General features: G+C 35.6%; 1 protein-coding gene across 1 annotated transcript; it reads right to left on the bottom strand.

The window, feature by feature from the left end:
* Window positions 1–288: 288 nt before the first annotated feature.
* Window positions 289–21,576, bottom strand: LOC109046255 (lipoxygenase homology domain-containing protein 1-like). Its single transcript, XM_042778608.1, is given in 38 exon segments — window positions 289–2,102; window positions 2,370–2,525; window positions 2,606–2,744; window positions 3,595–3,765; window positions 3,876–4,061; window positions 4,172–4,349; window positions 4,426–4,543; window positions 4,997–5,124; window positions 5,513–5,698; window positions 5,793–5,998; window positions 6,763–6,886; window positions 7,012–7,221; window positions 7,326–7,477; window positions 7,714–7,876; window positions 9,308–9,424; window positions 10,008–10,189; window positions 10,390–10,554; window positions 11,664–11,792; window positions 11,873–11,977; window positions 12,064–12,215; window positions 12,959–13,092; window positions 13,162–13,313; window positions 13,774–13,915; window positions 14,081–14,280; window positions 14,353–14,517; window positions 14,695–14,887; window positions 16,294–16,490; window positions 16,619–16,695; window positions 16,979–17,139; window positions 17,868–18,022; window positions 18,470–18,605; window positions 19,014–19,100; window positions 19,307–19,467; window positions 20,178–20,313; window positions 20,402–20,652; window positions 20,732–20,855; window positions 20,959–21,110; window positions 21,465–21,576. Coding segments are annotated over 38 exon segments (6,141 nt in total). The 5' UTR covers window positions 21,535–21,576; the 3' UTR covers window positions 289–1,621.
* Between the last annotated feature and the right edge of the window lie 55 nt (window positions 21,577–21,631).

The following is a 21,631-nucleotide window of genomic DNA, read 5'->3' as shown; positions in this document are numbered from 1 at the left end:
CCATAAAAGTGACAGTGAAGACATTTATAATGTTACAAAATATTTTTGTATTATTAATTCTATTAATGAGAATCCTGAACAAAAAAAGTCTGATCGCTTTGAAATTAAAAGGAACAACTTGTTTCAAAAAAGACACATGGTTTGAGGAATTATTAATGTGTGTTTTGAACTCCAGTATGATGTATGTGCTTGCCATGGCCAACCATTCAGTCTAGAAGAGAAATACTGAGTTATTAATGGAGTGATAAAACTAGCTGAAATATATTAAAAAATCATCAAAAGGGAGAGTGGATTCAGGGTTGAGTTTTACTGCACAAACCATTGCACACACATGCACTCCTTACAGCCTCACAGAGGTAACAATATGTACAAAATATGAACTGATACAAACAAAAATGTATTCTTTCACACATCCATCAAATCATACAAAGTCTTTAGAGGCACACTGGTGATGTACATCCAGGGAGGTGGCACTCTGGAAGATGGGCGAAAGACTGGATTGTTCCATTTCAGCGGTTTCCAAAGTTTTCTGAATGATTTGAGAAGAGCTGAGCTGAGGTGAATCTCACGCAGGCTGGACGCTCATGAAACCAAAATCCTGTCATTATTGAGTGATGCATGTGGTCTGAATGCAGAGTGCATTTAATTGGCCAGTTAGAAATGAAGGCGTAAACTCAGTTACTCCTTCATTCACCTGTTCAAATTGTTCTTGAGATGACACAGAAAATCAGCTGCCATTCACTTCAGTGGAACCAAGTATCAGTATTACAGTGCTCTCAATATCTATCTTAAGGACAGTCAGTTTTAATTAACCCCTGCATCATATTGGCAAAGTTTCACATGCAAGAAAAGGTCCATTGTTTATTGTCAATAGTGTAGCGATGCAGTAAGTCACTTTCAAAATGCGGTGAATCCATGTGACCAACTTGAACCAGTTTTCTCCTGCGAAAATTCATCAAACAACAGTAAATGCAACCGCACCTTTTACTTAAAGGAATAGTTCACCCAAAAATGCAAATGATATCCAATACAGATTTCGAATGTGTTGAAGATTTTCCAATTCATGCTTCATGCATCTTTACACTATTGACAAGATGCTGGTCTTTTTTCTCTGCAAAATTCCCAACTTTTTTAGCAACAAAAAAGCAAAAACAATAAGGAATCTCAATGAAATTTCATTACAATTTAACCCATTAGTGACAAAAAGAATTTCAAAAGTCCAAGAATTCAGACTTCAAGTTGGTAGTCTTTTGCAGTAGGAATAAGACGTTGAATGAAACGCAGCTATAGCTCAAAACCATCCACTCAGTCATGGTTTACTTATAGCTGGACATTAAACTGCGGCTGGAAAAGTATTTTAACATCATAAAGGTTACCTCACCTATAAAGGATAATTCACCCAAAAATGAACATCCAAACTTGTATGGCTTTCAACATTGGACCCCATTGACTGTCACAGTATGGACAAAAAACACTGAGATCTTCTTATCTGTTTCAAAGTCATACAGGTTTGGTACGACATTAGTGTGAGTAAACAATCAAAGGATCGTTGATACGAGCATGTCGTGTAATGAATATTCACTAGTAATACTGAGCGAACCATTGACTGGTTGATTAAATGTCAATACTTTGGATAGATCACACGCTTTATCTTCCCGTCCGCTTTGTTTTTGTCCAGCCATTTCCCACAAAAGAAGATCGTGGTCACAGCGTTGGCCGTGTTTGTAATCTCAATCCTGCTCAGGAGCCATCCAGGACTGAGTCCGGAGTTATCGTGTTCCACGTGCATGCGGAGCAGCTCGCCCAGGTCCAGCAGTTCCAGAATAAACCGGTTCGTCTTGCCGCGCTCAAACAGGTTCTGGAACTTTTTGGTAAGCTGTCTTTTACCAGAGTCGCCGTTGGATCCGAAGATGGTGATGAAGACGTTGGCGTCAGTTCCTGCGCCCTTGTCGTCGCCCGTGATTACAATCATCTCGTATTTTACAGGTACGAGGCTTTGGGCCTTGCTGGTGAAGCTCTCGATGAACTTGCTGCACTCGAAGGTCTGGAACTCGTCCCGTTTTGAGGAAAGAGGGATGGCGGTGTCACAACGGAAAATATACCTGAGTGAAATAGGACAGATTATGGATAGTAAAGAACATGTAGGTTTAAACCATAATTTAAGCCGTTAGCCATTGACTTCCATTGTATTTTTTCCCATACTATTGAAGACGATGGCTACCAGCAACTGTTTGGTTACCAGCATTTTTCAAAACATGTTTTTTTGTGTTCAACAGAAGAAAGAAGTTCATAGAGGTCTGGAAAAACTTGGTGAGTAAATGAAGCCTACTTTGAGGTGAACTATCCCTTTGAAGTCAAAGGTCACTCACTTATTTCCCAGCTCCTTCTCCGTGACAACAACCTCCTCCACAAACCAGGAGGCTTCAGCTTTAACTTTCTTGCCATCTTTAGGGATGTGTCCCAGACAGATGCTAGCAATGTCTCCCAGCTCCTTGGAGGAGAACTCAAAGCGGTCCGAAGCGCCTCTGAAATCACACATGTAGCAGCATAATGCATGTTAACCAATGAATAATGAATACCAGCACAGAAACAAATGTACACCTACCGTAAAAAACGCTTCTTTTTAGTCGAGTTCTCCATCATAAACTCTTTAGAACGTCCTTTCTTCCCTTCTAGAACGATGCAGGTGTTTTCTTTGGTTTCAGCATCATCCGTATCTGCTGTCGTGACCAAGATCTCATATTCTGTATTAAACGAAACACGTCATTATAACAAATCTAATATATAGAATTTCAGATTTACTTAAGTAAATTTAAACAAGATTTGTAAATATTTTTGCAAGTCTCTTGCGCTCCCCCAGGCTGCATTTAATTGTTTGAAATATTATTACAATTTGAAATGACTTTTTGCTATTGTAATATATTTTAAAATGTAATTTATTCCTGTGATGGAAAGCTGGAAAGTTACTCCAGTGTCATTAATTAATAATTAATAAACAATCATTAATAACTGATAAAAAAAAAAAAAAAATCTAATTAATAGTTTTTTATTATTATCAATGTTGAAGCAGCTTCTTAATCTTACATGTATATAATAATTTTATAAATTGTATTATTTGTACATATATATATATATATATATATATATATATATATATATATATATATATATATATATATATATATATATATATATATATGCATACATACATACACAAATATGCATGCATATACATCCAATTTTTACAGATCTAAAATATTTATATATAAAATGAAAAGTTCAACATTTACAATTAACTAATTCAACAATGAACTCATTTAAATGTAATTTTCAATACATGTTCCTGATCTTTTAGTGCATGATTCATCTGTGCATGTTATTCCAAATAAATAATGTCCATTAAATAATCTTATTTCCCTCAACCACCTGTCATCCAGAGACACTTCTCCATGCATTCAGTTTGTTTAATATTCTGTTTCACTAGGAATTACGCCACATTATGGATTGCCAATGGGACAGTTAATCAATGACTAATTGTTATGAAGTCCAACTGAATTCTGTTTCTATTCATCTCCATTTGTGAGTGTGTCTCACTGGTTTTTTCATCGAAATCCACTGCATCGTTGTTGGCACACGGCAGCTCTCTCATTATCTGTCCATCACCCTCGTTCTTGGCGAGCCAGCGATCACACTGGAAACGAAACTTCTTCCCCAAGATGTCATCGTGCACGTCCACATACTCCAAGTGCCAACCAGCAGCCACACCTGTCAACACACACACTTGTTTTGAGCATATAAACATACACAGTTCTTCATGACAGTTTTATGAGTTTAACTGGCTAATATGCTCATCATGAGCGCTCTGATTGGCTCACCTGAGTTGTCGTGCCAAATGCGCACTTTCGAGAGCTCGCCCAAGCTGAGGATGTCGGGGAAACGGAAAGTGTCCGTCTGTTTGCGCTCAAACTTGTTGGTGTTGTTGCTTTCTTTTAGAGCCAGCGTTCCAGTGTCACCGTTCTCACCAAAAATAATCATCCACAAGTTAGCATCAGTTCCAGCCGCTAAAAGGCAACCAATCACAGGTTACAATCTGCTGTATCTGTGACCACAAACACAATCAATCGAAGAAGTGTTTTGAGGTAGTTATAGACCGTTACAAGGAAGTGCGTACCAGTTACATCACTGGTCTTCACAGAAACGCTGTAAGTGGTGAGCTCCACCATTTCCTCGTCATTAATAACGGCAGGCATCTCACATATGAGAGTTCGCTTGGGCCCGTATGAGCGAGACAGCCATTCCTCATACGTAAATAACGCCACTTCATCCGTCTGCAGGTTATGCAGTTCCATCTACATACATGCACAGATTAATACGTTTAAAGGCTTGGGAAGTTACAGTATACGTATGTCACTTCCTCTTACAAACCTTATCCAGGAACCAGTCGGGTCTGCTTCCAGAACCATCTATACGCACTCTCATCTTCCTCAAAGGAGCGATATCCTCTATCTCCAGATTGAATGTGTCTTTCTGCCCTCGTTCAAACCTACACACATAAAACACACAAAAATGAGATCGTTTTAACATGTTTCTATGCATCATTTTTAAGAGACCGTGGTCGCCATAAAGCCATAAAAAATCTTGTTACTTGAAACTTATTTCACCTATTTTTTATGTAGATGAAATACTTTTACTGAGGTACTAAAATAACTAAAACTTAATTAATAATAATAAAAAACTATAGACATTTAAAAAAAAAGAATAAAAATAAACAACAAAATTACTAAAACTAACTAAAATTAAAGTGAAAAAAAAAATCTAAGTCTAAAAAAATATAGTAGTATATCAATGTCTATAAGACAACACTGCAGGTAACCAATGCGCTACATTACATTCTAACTGTATTTTTTTCCACTAAAATCTAAAAAAATAAAAAATAAAACTGCATGAAAACATTATATTTATCTTGCAATAATGGCATCTTTGTGCATGTGTGTACCTGTCCTCTAATTTGGGCAGCAACATTTCCTCTGACGTGCCATAGACTCCAAACACAGTCATGTAGATCTGTGTGTCTGTACCTGCGTGCTGGACATCTCCTGTTATCACCGTTACCTGATAGATCACCTAGGAGAAAGACATCTTTCATGAAGTACACTTTCTGTAGTATATAGCAGCAAATCAGCATGTTAGAATGATTTCTGAAGGATCATGTGACACTGAAGACTTGAGTAATGATGCTGAAAATGAAGTCTTGCATCACAGGAAAAAAATACATCCTTAAATATTTTCAAATAGAAAATAACTACTTTAAATTATAATTATATTTTACAGTATTACTGTTTTTACTGAATTTTTGATCAGATAAATGCAGCCTTGGAGATTTACAGTATTTAAATGGTGTATTGTGTATTTAAATTGTTTATGTTTAATAAAGTGCACCTAAAGAATAAATGAATCTATAAAAATCTTACATGAGCTTTTAATATTTTGAAGGTAGAAGGAAATGGTGTACCTTCTGTGGGATATTAACAGTTTCTGCATCCTGCACATCTAGGAAGCGGGCAGTGAGTCCGTCTCCTCTGTCTTTGGCCAACCAGCAGTTACATGGAAACACGTAGCGCACTGCTTTAGTCGGCACCTCGACAGTCAACTCCTCCACTAACCAGCAGCTCTCTGGAGTCGCCCCATCATGACCCAGCTACACACAACACAAACCAACAATCTGACACCTTACCGTATCTATACATACTGAAATGAAAAACTACAGAATCTGTGAGTGCGCTTTCCCTTACTTCCACTTTCTTGATGTCACCAACATCAGTTCCGAAACAGGTAAAGTAATCCAAGGATCCAGGCATGAATCCGGTTTTCCCGTCCAAGTCGAGCCAGAGGTGGTCTGTCTTCTTGTTCTTCTTTCCTATGATGATGACATACACTCGGCTGCTCGTCCCAGCATCCCGATCCAAACCCGTCGTCACCGAGAAGTGGTACGGAATTACTACACACACACACACACACACACACACACACACACACACACACACACACACACACAACATTTAATGTCTTCCCACATATTAAATTGCACTAGAAAATAGTGGCGTTTCCTCTTGCAACAACTTTTACAACACAAGTGTGTTGTGAGAGGTTCCCAGGGAATTAAATTAAATTAAATTAAATTAAATTAAATTAAATTAAATTAAATTAAATTAAATTAAATTAAATTAAATTAAATTAAATTAAATATTTTCAATTATAAATTGACATGTTAATTAAAAACATTTTATTTTATTTTTTTAAATCGAAAAAATACTTCTACAGCATTAATTAATCTTAGTTATTGTTAATTTTATCATTTACTATTGCATTATTAAAATCAAAAGATGTGCTTGTTAACATTAGTTAAATTACTGTGAATTAACATGAACAAATAATGAGTAACTGTATTTACATTTACTAACATTAACAAAGATTAATAAATATTGTAATAAATGTATTGTTCATAGTTTGTTCATGTTAGTTAATACATTAACTAATGGAACCTTATTGTAAAGTGTTACCAATAGCTTAAATTCGTCTGTAATGCTAATGTTAGTTAATGCATTAACTAATGTTAACAAATGAGATCTTTTTGTAAAGTGTTTTTTGTAATGAAAATATTATATTAAATAAAATGAAAATCCAAAATAGAACAATTGATAGTCTCAGACCTTTGAAGCCCCCTGTATGTTGTGGAGTGGGACTCTATATGCTCATACATACATGATCCTTCCCCATCTTCTTCTTCTTCTGAATGCCGTTTCTTGTTTTTCTTGTTCATGTTGCTGTCCAGATTTGTCACTTTTTTAATTGGACAGAAGGCAGTCTCTCGCTCTCCCTCATACCCCTACACACACATATACACACACAGTATATACTGTACATCCAGATGTGCTCTGGACTAGTCTGTAATGCTGTAACATTGTTAACGCATGCATGCACGGGTGCACGCATGCACACATGCAGGCAGACCTTAACATAGAACACCCTGTCGATCCGTTTGTCCTCCTTCTTTCTCGAAAGCCATCGTTCACACAAAAACAGAAAAACTTCATCTGTATCTTGGTCCACCACTTCCACCTGGTCCAGGTACCAATCAGCACTCAACATGCTGTTGTCATGGCGAACGCGGATCTTGAACACCTGGCCCAGATCCACGGCCTCCAGAGTGAATGTGTCCACCTGACCAACCAGAAGCAATCATTGTCAGCAGCCAATCAGAAGGCAAGTACACTACTGTTGAAAAGTTTGGGGTCAGTAATACTTTTATTATTTGTGTGTCTCACCGATCCTCTCTCAAACTTGTTGCTGTTCTCAGACTTTCTGAGTTTACGCTCTCCAGTATCGCCCATGTCTCCGTAAAGAGTGATGAACACGTTGGCATCGGTTCCTGCTCCATACACATCCCCGGTGGTCACCGCTACTGTATATGTGTGTACTGCAACACACACACACACACACACACACACACACACACATATACTGTATGCAATAGTCTTCCTGTAGCTCAAATAGTAGAGCATAGTGCTTGCAACACCAAGGTCATGGGTTCGATTGCCAGGTAATGAATTAACTAAAAAATGCATTTGCATTTGCATAAAACCAGGTGTCTGCTGAATGCATAAATATAATACATCTAGCCAATTCTAAATAAAAAAACTGTCACACACTTACTCTCCAGCGCGTCGTCCACCTCCGTCTCGATGACTTTGAGGGTTCCGTCTCGTGAAAGTTTCTCCACGATGATGTCAGACGGCACCAGCTCTCGAATCGTCTCGCCGTCCTCCTCCGAGCGAGCTAACCATCCCTCACACGGGAATATCGCCGTCTCAGAGCCCTGCATGTGCACACACATTTTTGAGTTTTGGCATTTTGAATATAAGTCCTTTACATTTTATTAGAGGAAATTAGATTAATGATACTATGAAGTGATTATTCAAAGGTTAAATGTGTTGTGATATTTTATCCTGATCCTTTAACTGTTGTGCAGAACACAAGATCCAGGGGGCGTGGTTGGATCCACACCTTGGGGGTGGAGATTGGTAAGTTTAGGGGTGGAGTGAGGACCATCTCAGTTTAGGACTACATGTTTAGTGGTAAACTGACCAGGTTGGTCCGGAAATTAGGGGTAGAGGAGGCTAGTTTTACATTTCAGTAAAATAATCCTCCAATCCATGAAATAATCATCAGAAATTCATCGAATATCAAAATCTGTCAAACAGGCTGTGTGAAGGAAAATATATAATATACTGTACCATTCAAAAGTTTAGGGTCGGTAAGATTTATTTAAAAGAAATCTTTTATGCTCAACATAGCTGCATTTGTTTGATCAAAAATACAGTAAAAATTGTGAAATATTATTGCAATTTCAAGTAACTGCTTTTTATTTAAATATATTGTGAAATGTAATTTATTCCTGTGATGCGAAGCTGAATTTTCAGCATCACTTTTCCAGACTTCAGTGTCACATGATCCTTCAGAAATCATTCTAATACGCTGATTTGCTCATGAAATATTTAATATTATTATCAATGCTGAAAGCTTCATATTTTTATTGAAACTGATACATTTTTCTTGATGTTTTAATGAATTGAAAATTCCGAAGAACAGTATTTATTAGAACTAAAAATTTTCTGTAACATTATAAATGTCTTTATGTTCACTCTTGATCAATTCAATGCACCCTTGCAGAGCAAAAGTAAAAAATCTTACTGAACGGCACTGTAAAGAGTTAAAATAAACAGTTTCTGCTGGTAACAGTGGACGTGCATGTTGATATCAGAGTTTCACGCTGGTGTGATGTGCTTGACGGAGCTACAGAGGAGGCAGTGTTTCACTCCTCTACTGTACACAGATAGCGCTGGAGTGGAGAGACAGGTCAGAGAAGATTAGTCACTGGAACTAATTATACAAACAGCAACAGAGAGAAGATGTGGGTCAATGAAATGGGTGTACGACAGACAGTGGAGAGGAAAAGAAGGTTTTCCACAGCCAGACGGGAACATTCTAGACTCAACCACGTGTCACGTTGCCAGAATTAAGACCAATGTATCTGGTCAGGCAGTTGTGATGAAGACAAATTTATCTGCAGCGTGTCGGGTCCAAGTTTTGGCTTAGATTGGCAATTAAAGCCTGTTCACACCAAGGACCAGCCACAGTTTGCTGTTTGTCCTGTTTAACTGCACAGTAGATGCAGATTTGTACACAAGCTGTTTAACTCTGTCAAACCAAAGAGTTTGGTAAAGTATGGTAGGTAAATGAGCAATACCTTTCCTTTCCGAAGCAGCCTGCGAATTTCCACACGGTCTAAATGCCAGCCAGGATTCACCCCTCGATTATCGTGACCGATACGGATTTTCTCAGTGATATCACCAATGTCCTCCAACTACAGAAGCCCAAAGTCAACATCAACATCACTGCTGTCAGTGTAAGCCGAATTTTAATTATTAATAGAAAAGCTAAAATGTACAGATGAAGCTAGGACCAAGATGCATTTCTACTCAGTGTACAGATGAAGCATATAATTAGACTGAATGTTTAAATTGAATGTAAAATTAAAAGTAGGGGAAAAAAAACATTTTCATTGCTTATAAAATAAAACATAAAAAAAAAATTCAACTAGTTGCCAAGGCAACATTTTAATTTAGTTTGACTTGATGTACTAATGGAACTAAAACTATACTAAAATGACTAAAACATTTAAATTGAGATTTAAAAAAAATACAAAAAATTACAAAAATACAACAAAATGACTAAAATTTAAGTAAATTAAAGTTTTCAAAATATTTGTAAAAACTATAATAGATTCTCATTGATACTAAAAGCTGGTTTATGCCAGTTTGTACAGGTCTGTTGTTAGTCCAGCAACAAAACTTTACCAGCAAAACTCAGCACATAAAGCAGGACAACTAGCATTGTTTTTTAACCCCAACAGCTTTGTACTGCACAGAGATGATCTGCTCATTTACCTCTACGATGAACATGTCCTCGGCCCCTCGTTCAAAGTACATCCTCCTCTCTCTCTTATTGACGCAGAGAGATTTCTGAGACGTACACACTCCGTTCTGCCCGTACAGAATGATGAAGACGTCTGCGTCCGTTCCCGCAGCAAATATATCACTGGTGAAGATTTTAATCTCATAGGGAACAACTACAACACAAAAGAGCAAAGCACATGAATCACAGACAGCCTGTGTAGGTCTGTCTATGAGTGTTGTGGCACAAATTTGCATCTGTCTGTATTTATTACACATGAAATCACATGACAAAGAAAAGTAAGTTAAGATAAATACAGCTTAGTATTAGTCTGTAATCATTAATTATAATTATCTACATGAACATGAATCATACAGGGTGTGTATAGAACTGTCTGCAGTTCATTAGGGTACAGGTCTCTGACAATGGCACCATCGTCTTTTCCTTTATCCAGCCAGCGGCCACATGGAAAGCGCAGAAGCTGACCCAGAGACGGAGCATCGATCTCTACCCAGTCCAGAAACCAGCCTGGATACGCACCTGAGAAAACAGGACAACACACACACAAAGAGACATGTGCAACATCCACATGCACACATGTACACTGTAAGTAATTGTCTGTAGGATTTACACCAATGCTGCCTGTACTGGAGATTCAGAAGAAAACCAGTCAAATTAAATTATAACAAATTAAGCGACAGTTTAATGCAAAAAAAAGACATAAAGGCATAAAAGACAAAAATACAGACACCTATTCATATAGATATGAATAAATCTTAATTTTTATGCATGCACAAACCTTACTGAATTCATTATGCATGCACATCACTTAATTTAAACTGTTAATTTTTTTAAATATGTTTTTAAATATGTTTTACAATACAAGTGAACGTTTTTTGTCATGTTTTTGAAAGAAGTCACCATAGGCTGCATTTATTTGATCAAAATACAGTAAAAGATTAATATTTTTTTTTTAAATATTATTAATATTTAAAATAAATGTTTTCTAATTTTAACATATTGTAAAATGTCATTTTAAAGCTGAATTTTCAGCATCATTACTCCAGTCTTCAGTGTCACATGATCCTTCAGAAATCATTCTAATATGTATTTTCAGGATTTTTTGATGAATAGAAAAAAAAACAGCATTTATTTGAAATAGAGATCTTTTGAAACTTTTAAAATGTCTTTTCTGTCACTTTTGATCAATTTAATGCAGCCTTGCTAAATAAAAGTATTCCATTCTTTTTTAAACCAACCCTAAATGAACGGTAGTGTTTTTTATGCATAAGAGATGATTTCCACTTTATAATTATGAATTTTCAATATAAGAAAATAACTAAAAATGTCTAGAATCAAAAACCTCTTTAAAATTATGTTTTAGAGTGCAAATACAGTTTATAACTCATAGCCTGACTTTAAATAACAACACAGGAAGTGCATTTTTAGGAAGGGTTGCACATTACTTTTGTTTTTTTGCTGTAAAAAGAACATCGATTCGTTACAGTGTAAACACACAAACGATCACACGCACACATGTCAATCATCAATGCACAGATTTGAACTCAACTGCATCTACAGAATGCAGATTCAACGTATTTGTAAACAATCAAGAGTGATGTCTAATATGAGTGTGTGAATGTGTGTACCTGCGTTGTCGTGTCCGATACGGATTCTCTTGAGTTTTCCGATGTCCACTGCCTCTATGGTGAACTCTTCAATCATTCCCAACTCAAACTTGTTGCTATGGTTCTTAGACGCCTTTAGATTAATGAGACCTGACACACACAAACACACTTTTCAGTAGCTGCTGGGCTGTTAATACTAATAGTACAGTCTGAATTGTTTTCATAGTTACCAGTGTCATCTTTGGTTCCATAAAGAATAGCATAAACGTTTGCATCTGTCCCGGCGCTCTTCTTCTCCCCTGTTTTTACTGTCATTGTGAATGTGGTTGACATGGCTATACACAGACATGATCAATGTAATATCAATGCAATGAGCAAATGCCATTAGGTTAAAGCAGAACGCTTGTGTAACATTCAAAACCTTTTTGCTCTAATCCGAGTTGAGCAGGCGATGACTCCTCTTCATCATCTTCATCTCTCTTCATGAAAGCCTCGTCTACGGGCACTAACTCACGGCCCAGCTGCCCGTCATCTTCATCAACCGCCAACCAGCGCTGACAGGGGAAAAAATACCTGAACAGCACACGCAAAGAAAACATGGTCAACACATTCTATAAGAAAGAGAAATCACTAATGAGATCGCTTTAATATGTCACTTGTTACTCTTTAGCTGTTAATTAGATTAGATTGGGCAAGTTTAGACTTATGCATCAAATTAAAAAACATGTTCAGTACTTGAAATAGAATAAATATGAACTGTAACTGAAGAAAATGTAAATATATATATATATTAGTCAAGGCAACATTTCTCATTTTCATTTAGTTTAAGGTTTAAGTATTAAAATAATTAAAACTAATCTAAAAATGACAAGAGCACACAATACATTACTAAAACTTGAACTAAAATTAAAAGGAAAATAAAATATAAAATATGAAATATATTTAAAAAACCATCTAATTCAAAATATTAATATACATTAATGATACAAAAAAGAAATTACTTAAATTTCAATGTATTCATTAATTTATACATTTTAAATAAATGTTTTATTTCCTTAAAATGCATTTATTTAAAATTAATATTTTAAGCAATTTCTGCAATCAAAAGTCAGAGACATTCATATGAGCTCAAACATTTCTCATCTGGAATTTCCAATATAATAACTGCTAACAATATTAACTATACAACTCTAAGTTCTTACTTTACATCAACAATTTACTCAATTGCATCTATTTTTAATTCTTCTGAGAAATGTTACAATCTGTAACAAATGAGATATACATTACGTGTTTCGAGCGATGTGCATGACACTCACATGGTTTCATCTTTGGTATCAAAGATCTCGACGCGGTCTAGGTACCATGCAGCATTTGCCTGCTTGTTGTCATGACGAATCCTCAGTTTCTTCAGCAGCCCCAGATCCATCCCAGTGATTGTGAACACGTCCTCCTGAAAATCATCTGCATTTAGATACATTCTGTATACAACGTGATTGTGTGGGTGTTTTGTTCCACTCACCTGTCTGCGCTCAAACTTGTTAAGGTGGTTGGACTTGCGTAGTTTTCTCTCGCCTGTGTCGCCCATTTCTCCATAGATGTTGATGTAAACACCCGCATCTGTTCCGGCCCCCAGCATATCCCCAGTATACACATGAACCTCGTATGAGTTCTCTAAAACACGTGAACACACAAATGTCTTCTCAAAATGCACTTCTGTTGAAGGTATCAGATGGTACACTGCTACTGTGACCCCAAGAATTTTGAAGAATGTCTCATTGTATTAGATAATAAAATAGCAAACAAATTAATTAGATTTTTTTTTAATCAAATGTCTTTCAAAGCAAATCAGCACAAGCACACTTTTTTTTCACGAAAAGAACTGTTACATTACATTTTTTTACTTTAAGTTAAATCATTTTTACTGAAATAAAACATGTATTTAAAATGAATAAATGTATTAATTATATTAAAATATTAGAATAATCTTAATTTAAATTAATTAATTATTAATAAATAAATGTAAATTAGTTTGTAAAATTTAAATAAATTATTCATTTTCTTAAAATGTATTTATTTTTTATATACACTTTTTCTACTTTTTTATTGTGAAGCTTTAAATCTCTCTCTATACCCTCCAGATCTTCATAATCCTCAGCACTCAGCTCCACGAGTATCTCTCCATCCTCTTCATCACGAGCGAGCCATCGGCCACATGGGAAACTGAAAGCGCGAACAACCTCCTTCAATTCACCTGGGGATTCCTCTTCTTCCTCCTAGAGATGATTAGATTATCGTAAATATTCAGATTAATGGTCAATCAGTATTAGTTTTTCAAATGCTGGTTCTAAAAATGTTAAATCTGGTATCTCCCAGTATCCTCCCAAAGTCTAAATTAAGGTCTTATTTCAAAAGCAAAATTTGATTTGCCCCTAACTGACCTTTTTCTTCTTTTTCTTCTTCTTGTCTTTCTTGTCCTCCTCTTTCTTCTCTGGTTTCACCATTGCCATGACCAGTCGTTTAACATCCACCTTCTCCAGGAACCATCCAGCCCCTATTCCCGAGCCGTCATGGCCGATCCGGATCTTATAGACCCGTCCCACATCTAAGGCCTCGATTAAATCAACCAATCAGAGAGCATCTCTTCAGACACAAGCAACTGGATTCCAGAAACGTCACTTAGCTTTAAAAAAAATAGATTTTCATTTACAACTCACCTTAAAGATCTCAGTGGTTCCTCTCTCAAAGTTGTTGGATCGGCTCTTGAGCTGTATTAATTCGGTTTTCCCCTCCTCACCGTAAATCTGCAGGAAGACGTTTGCATTCGTCCCTCCAGTCCACACGTCTCCTGTCACCACGGTAACCTCATAATTGATCACTGCCAATTAGAAAAACACTGATTAATCATTTTCAGTTCACAAAAGCTGGATTTGAACTAATAACAGTCCAATTTTGAGTGCAGTATATTGAAATAGCATAGTGACTACAACGCCAGAGACATGGGTTTGATTCCCAGGGAATGCAAGAACTGAAATTTATATATATATATACATACATTTCTCTATCTCCAGTGTCTCGCTAGGATAGATTTCCACCTCCACCTTTCCATCAGCCTCGTCCTTACAGAGCCAGCGGTGACTGGGGAACATGTACTGCACCCCGTGCACCGGGACCCAGATCTGAACACTGTCCAGGAACCAACCGGCTCGCAGACCCTCGTTAGTGTGGCCAATCAGCAACCTGTTTATCTACAGGACCATAAACATTCATTTTATTTTAGAAGAATAGAAGTTACAGTTTGAACTTTATTCACAGAATTATTATACAGAATATTATACAGAATTTCTTGTGACATTGGATGATTAGTTGCATTTTTGACATTTGCAGTACCTAGTATGTACAGTACCTATTCTGATAGAATAGAACAGAATAGAACAAAACAGAATGGATTTAACAGAATAGAGCAAATCTGAACAACAGAAAAAATGGAACAAAACTGAAAATAACAAACAAACAAAAGAAAAGGACAGAATAGAATAGAATAGAATAGAATAGAATAGAATGGAATAGAATAGAATGGTTTAACAGAATAGTTTGAACTGAACATAATAGGACAAATAAAAAAATAACAAAATAGAACAAATTTGAACATTAGAAAGAATAGAAAAGAAAATAATAGAATAGAATGAGTTTAACAGAATAATTTAGAACAGAACAGCATGAGTTACAGAATAGAGTGAGCTGAACAACAGAGCACAATAGAAAAATTCTAACCAACCGAACAAAATAGAACAAATTTGAACATGAGAAAGAATAGAATAGAATAGAATAGAATAGAATAGAATCGGTTTAATTAAATTTGAACAACAGAATAGATTGCAATAGAACAAATATAAACAGCAAAGAATTGAATAGAATATATTAGTGTGGGTTTATTTGATAGAATATTTGAGGATATAATTAGTACAACAGAATAGAGTGAATTTGAACAATAGAAGAAAACACACTATAACAAATGTAAACAACAAATTTGAAGATAGAATAGAATGGAATAGAATGGTTTAACAGAATAGTTTGAGCTGAACATAATAGGACAAATGAAAAATGAACAAATTTGAACATTAGAAAGAATAGAAAAGAAAATAATATAATAGAATGAGTTTAACAGAATCATTTAGAATAGAATGAGTTTCAGAATAGAGTGAATTGAACAACAGAACCCAATAGAACAAATCTAACCAACAGAACAAATTTGAACATTAGAAAGAATAGAATAGAATAGAATAGAATAGAATAGAATAGAATAGAATAGAATAGAATGGGTTTAACAGAATAGAGTTAATTTGAACAGCATAATAGAATGCAATAGAACAAATGTAAACAACAGCAAACATTAGAACAAATATATACATTAGAAAGAATAGAATAGAATACAACAGAATATAATTAGTTCAGTAACAGAATAGAGTGAATTTGAACAACAGCACAAAACACAATATAACAAATGTAAATAGAACAAATTTGAAGATAGAACAGAACAGAACAGAACAGAACAGAACAGAACAGAATAGAATAGAATAGAATAGAATAGAATAGAATAGAATTTTAGAACTTTAGACTGGGAGAATGGGCCAAACATGAACAGGTAGCATACATTGCCAATGTCAAAGGTCTCTATGGTGAAGATGTCTGTCTGTCCCGTCTCAAAATAATTCACCAGGTCGTTATCGGAGACGACCAGCAGCATCTTGTTGGTGTCGCCTTTCTCTCCGTACAGCTTTACGAACACCTTCGAATCTGAGCTGGCACCATTAATACTGCCTGTCTTTATCGCAATGTGATAACCAACAGCTGGAACAAACACACACATGTCAAAACCTATTGTATCTAGCTTAGCTTACACGCTGGTTTTTGGTTCATTATTGCATACATTTTACATTTCTGTATGCACTAATATTTGTATGTGTGTGTTCACTCACTAAACAAACGCTGACCATCATCAGTAGGGACTAACTCTCTTACAATCTGCCCGTCGTCTTCATTACGATCCAACCACCTGAGATAAGACAGAGAGAGATACAGTAGGCAAATGTGCAGGATGAGTGTGTGTGTGTGTAACTGAGCTCTCTCATTGGTGTAGCTAAGGTTTCCTCGGCACTCATTAGTGTCCATTAGTAACCAGAGTCAGTTTTCTCAACTACATAATTGACTTAAAGACCACTCTCCCATGTTCTTTACCTAGCCAAATACACACACATATACATACTTATACATATATGTGTACTTATAGTGAGCTTGAAATATGTTTTAGCACACAAACTAATGTTAGATTGTCTTGCCTGTAACATGGGAACTCGATGGATGACGCCTCAGGTTGCCCCTCCTCTCTGATCATCACCTTATCCAGGAACCAACCACATCCTCCGCCTCGTCCGTCATGACCAATCCGAACCCTCCTGATCTGTCCCAGGTTGGCCGCCTCTACCAGGAACTCATCATGCTGAGAAAAGAGTAAAACACATACTACATTGCACCAGTGTTTATCTTTAGATTTCATTTTCAAAATTAAACGGATATAATATCACCAGCAAGTCTATATTTAATCAGATTACCTAAAGTTAAGGCATATTTAGACATTTTAGAAAATGCAAAATGATGATGATAGCTGGACCTCTCACACTGACTTTAACATCCAACATAATGAGGTCATGTGACAGCAATGTAGCATACAACTTTATGAAAACAGCACACAATTCAGCAATAAATATTTCAAACAGTAGTAGATTGTTGTCACATGACAATAATTTTGTATGTTTCATTTATCAAGTGCCATCCACATATCATCTCTAAAATAATGAGGCTTTTTATTTATATATGAACTAAATTAAGGCTGCATTTACAGTAATTGATCAAAATACAGTAAAAACAGAAATACCATTACAATTTGAAATGAGTGTTTTCCATTTAAATATATTTTAATATGTAATTTATTCCTGTGATGTAAAACTGAATTTTCAGCATCATTACTCCAGTCTTCAGTGTCACATGATCTTCAGCAAATCATTTTGATTTGCTGCTTAAGAAACATTTCTCATTATCAATGGTGAAAATAGTTGTGCTGCTTAATGTTTTTTTTGAAAACCATGATACATTTCTTTAAAAAAAAAAAAAATTGTATGGTAGTGTATATGCACATTTAAGGTTTCACGTCAGCATGCCATTACTCACATTTCCTTTCTCAAACTTGTTGGCGTTGTTTTTGCTCATGAACATCAGACGCTCTCCAGTGTCTCCCAAGTCACCAATGATGTTTAAATAAACACTGGCATCTGTTCCACTTCCGCTGATGTTTCCAGTGCAAATCGTCACACGATACTTTATAACTATCGGATTAGCAATAAAAAAACATACAGAAATATGAAAAATCAAATAAATCATTATCTTTTTTTGTAAAATTGTATTGTACCTACTGTAAACTATTAATATAATGCATGGCTGAGTTTGGGATAATATCTTTACATGTCCAAAACACATAAAGGTTCTTTGATGGTTCTTTGAAGTCACTTATGTTCAGCAAAGAAGATTATTGTTATTATGAACCATTATTCATGTTTTAGGTTCTTAAGTTAAGTTTAAAAAAAAAAAAAAAATCTTGATGTTTAAACATTGGTTCTTCAGATTTGTGTTTTGGATTCTGGGATCTTTAAAGCAACAGTATATACATGTAGATACTTTTCTTAAAAACTGAAGAATACACGTTTTTGTGATTCTTAAAAATGCACTAATTCGAAGTTTTAAGAGAGCATGGATGTGTTTTGTAGTTCTCTCACGTGGTAAAGCTTCTGGCACAAGTTTTCCAGTAGCTGGCAGCTCTCTAACGATCTCATTGTCATCTTCATTGATGTCCAACCAACGGTTACAAACAAATGAGTATTTCTCCCTAGTAAGGGTCTTCATCAATGTCACCTTTATACAGAAAGACCAAGAAGAAAATGTTATGGCAAAGAGCTCAGGACACATTACAGAATTCTGTATTTTGCTTAAATATCAACTTTGTCTCAGTTGTTTCTCATAGAACTGATGAGAAGAAATACAGATAAGATAACATTCAGACAGAATATCAAGCTATATAAAATTAATGTGTATCGATCATTTGGACTTTGATGAGAAATGTTTGCGTTCATATTGAGCTCTTTCGATTGCATGTGAAACTCAAATACATTTACGTTTAGCAGCAAAGTGCACAAATCCTTTTTAATTGTACCAGTACAAGTAGCTGAGAAAACACATGCTTGCTAACATCGTGTTTGCAGTGTGAATTGGACAAATTGTTTCTGTGTAATAGTGCACTAGACTGTAGTGCAGGTCTCTGACCCTGCCAAGATGCCAGCCAGAGAAAGGATGCCTCTTTTCGTGCCAGATTCTCAGCTTGCGTATCTTCCCGATATCAGGCATCTCAATCTAGAGCAAAAATTTCAAATACAAAAATGTATTTTGTTAAGATTCAACATTTTCGAGTTCTGGACACTGCTTTAGAAATAAAACATCAAACTTATCAACTGATGTATTCTTATCTACTGTAATGGGACAGATAAACGGACACTTTGGTATACTAATATGTTTTGGGACCACTGCATATTTATAGAATGAGATACACACAGACATACAATGAACTTGTCGCACTGTCCCTGTTCAAAACTGTCCGATTTGCTCTCGAGTTTCATCTCGTCGCTCTTGCCCGTCTCTCCGTACACCTGCAGGTACACCTGTGCATCTGTGCCTGCACCTTTAATCTCAGATGTCCAGATCCACAGAGACCAGGGGAATTCTGAGAAACATGCAGAGAGGATCAATTTGTGTGTCTTGACGGTGTAAGAGTCAATGGAATATTACTTTTAAATCTTATAATTTTTTTGTGATTAGAATTTAATTTTATTATTGATGTTATTTTTTATTAAGATAAATGTATCATTGATGTTGTTTTTACTATGAATATAATTTTATTTTAATAGAGATTTTACTATTTTGTATGAATATAACTATTTTTTTATTGATGTTACTATTTTTATTAATATAATTGTATTTTAGTATTTTTTGTGAATATAATTGTTTTATTATTGATGTTATTTTTATGAATATAATCACATTTTTATCACCGATTTTTTAATTTTTATACATTTTATCATATTTTTTTCATTCATATAATTTATTTTATTACTTGTTATGAACATACCTTTATTTACTTGTAAATTTGATTATTTTGTGGACTATAATATTGATGTTAACACTTTTTATAAAATTATTTTATTTTATTATTGATTACATTTTTTATGAACATTATTATTTTTTTATGATTCTAATTTTAGTTCACTATTGATTTTACTATTTTTGCATCAACAAACAGAATGACAGTAACTTTTAAATTTAGCTTAAACACAACACAGCACATTTAGTGTCAGGCTGCACTGGATTGTAGGTGGTTAGTGAATAAGATGCACTAATTGCTTCGACAGGGGTAGAGTTTGATCATTTGCTCACTCTTTTGCTTTTTCTGTCTGAGTGAGACCATCTCATACAGTTCTCGCTCCACCAGTCCATCACCCTCATCTTCATCCAACCACCTGCCGCAGGGAAATACCTGCTCTAAACCTGTGAACGGACAGTATACCGTCACCTGTGAGAGAAAGAGAGAAACAGATCACATGCTGTATGTATGAATAAGTAATGAAAGCTTCAAAACACCTTATAGCCCGGGCACGCACCTTTTCACAATACCAGCCGCAGCTGATCCCAGCGTTGTCGTGTCCGATCGTGACTCTGCTGAGCGGGCTGAGCAGCTCCAGCAGCTCGACGTTAAAGATGTCGATCTGAGCGCGCTCAAACGTGCCGCCCTCCAGGAACAACTTACCGCTGTTCTTAATTCCTTTACGACCGTGCATGGCAAAGTGGATCTTAGAGTTAGTGCCAGCTCCACGAATATCACCCGTCATCACCTGTACGTTATACACAATCGCTACACAACCAAACAAATCCAAGTCAGTTATAATCAGATGCACTTATCCTAACATACAAACACACATGTTTGTTCTTACCCATTGGTTGTGTGGCTCCGGCAAGCACATCTCTTTGTATTTTGCCGTCCCCTTCTGATATGTCAAACCAGGCATTGACAGGAAACTCATAAAGCTCCTTATTCCCCATGTCATCTACTACAACCTAAAACACATCACCATAACACAAAGACATCATATTGATAACAGAGGACGGAGACAAAGATATTCTTCATGAAGATTTTAAGATGAAAAGTGTGTTTGTGTACTTTATCGCATGCCCAGCCAGCAGAAGAGCCCTTGTTATTGTGTCCGATGGTGATTTTTCGAAGTCTGCCAAGATTTGGTGCTTCGATGGTGAATTTGTCTTCATTGCCACGCTCAAAATTGTCTTTTCCATCGCTGGCCAGTTTTCGTTCTCCTGCAGTCATCACAACAAGACAGTGCAACATAAAAAAACTAACACATACACAGAAACATTGACTGTTTTTAGTACTGAAAAGTGTAAAGCATTTGTCAAAAAAAATAATAATAATAATAATAATATGTGTATTGTAATTTTAAGAAATACTGCATGTTTAATTAAAAAATAAATTGTTCTAGGCAATAAAATAAAATAAGATTAAATAAAATAATCTCACAGTTTACCATAAATGCATGTTTTATAATTGTGAAAATATGTCTAACAATCATTTAAAATGTTACAGGCAATTAAAGTTTGACCTTTTGTCAACATAAAATAACACCCAGAGAATCACAGACTGATTTTACTGACCTGTATCCCCAAACTCTCCGAAAATACTGAGGTAGACATCAGCATCGGTCCCACTGCCTTTAGCATCCATTGTGAAGACACTGGCTATGTACTTGTTCTCTGCAATATATAAACAGACACACACTTTAACACATATATAAGACAAAACATGTTATCACTTTTCTTTT

The sequence above is a fragment of the Cyprinus carpio genome, chromosome A21 (genome assembly GCF_018340385.1).
Source record: "Cyprinus carpio isolate SPL01 chromosome A21, ASM1834038v1, whole genome shotgun sequence".
In the NCBI taxonomy this organism is placed as follows: domain Eukaryota; kingdom Metazoa; phylum Chordata; class Actinopteri; order Cypriniformes; family Cyprinidae; genus Cyprinus; species Cyprinus carpio.
Note: the sequence above shows the minus strand (reverse complement) of the source record. Positions and strands in the feature narration are given on the sequence as shown.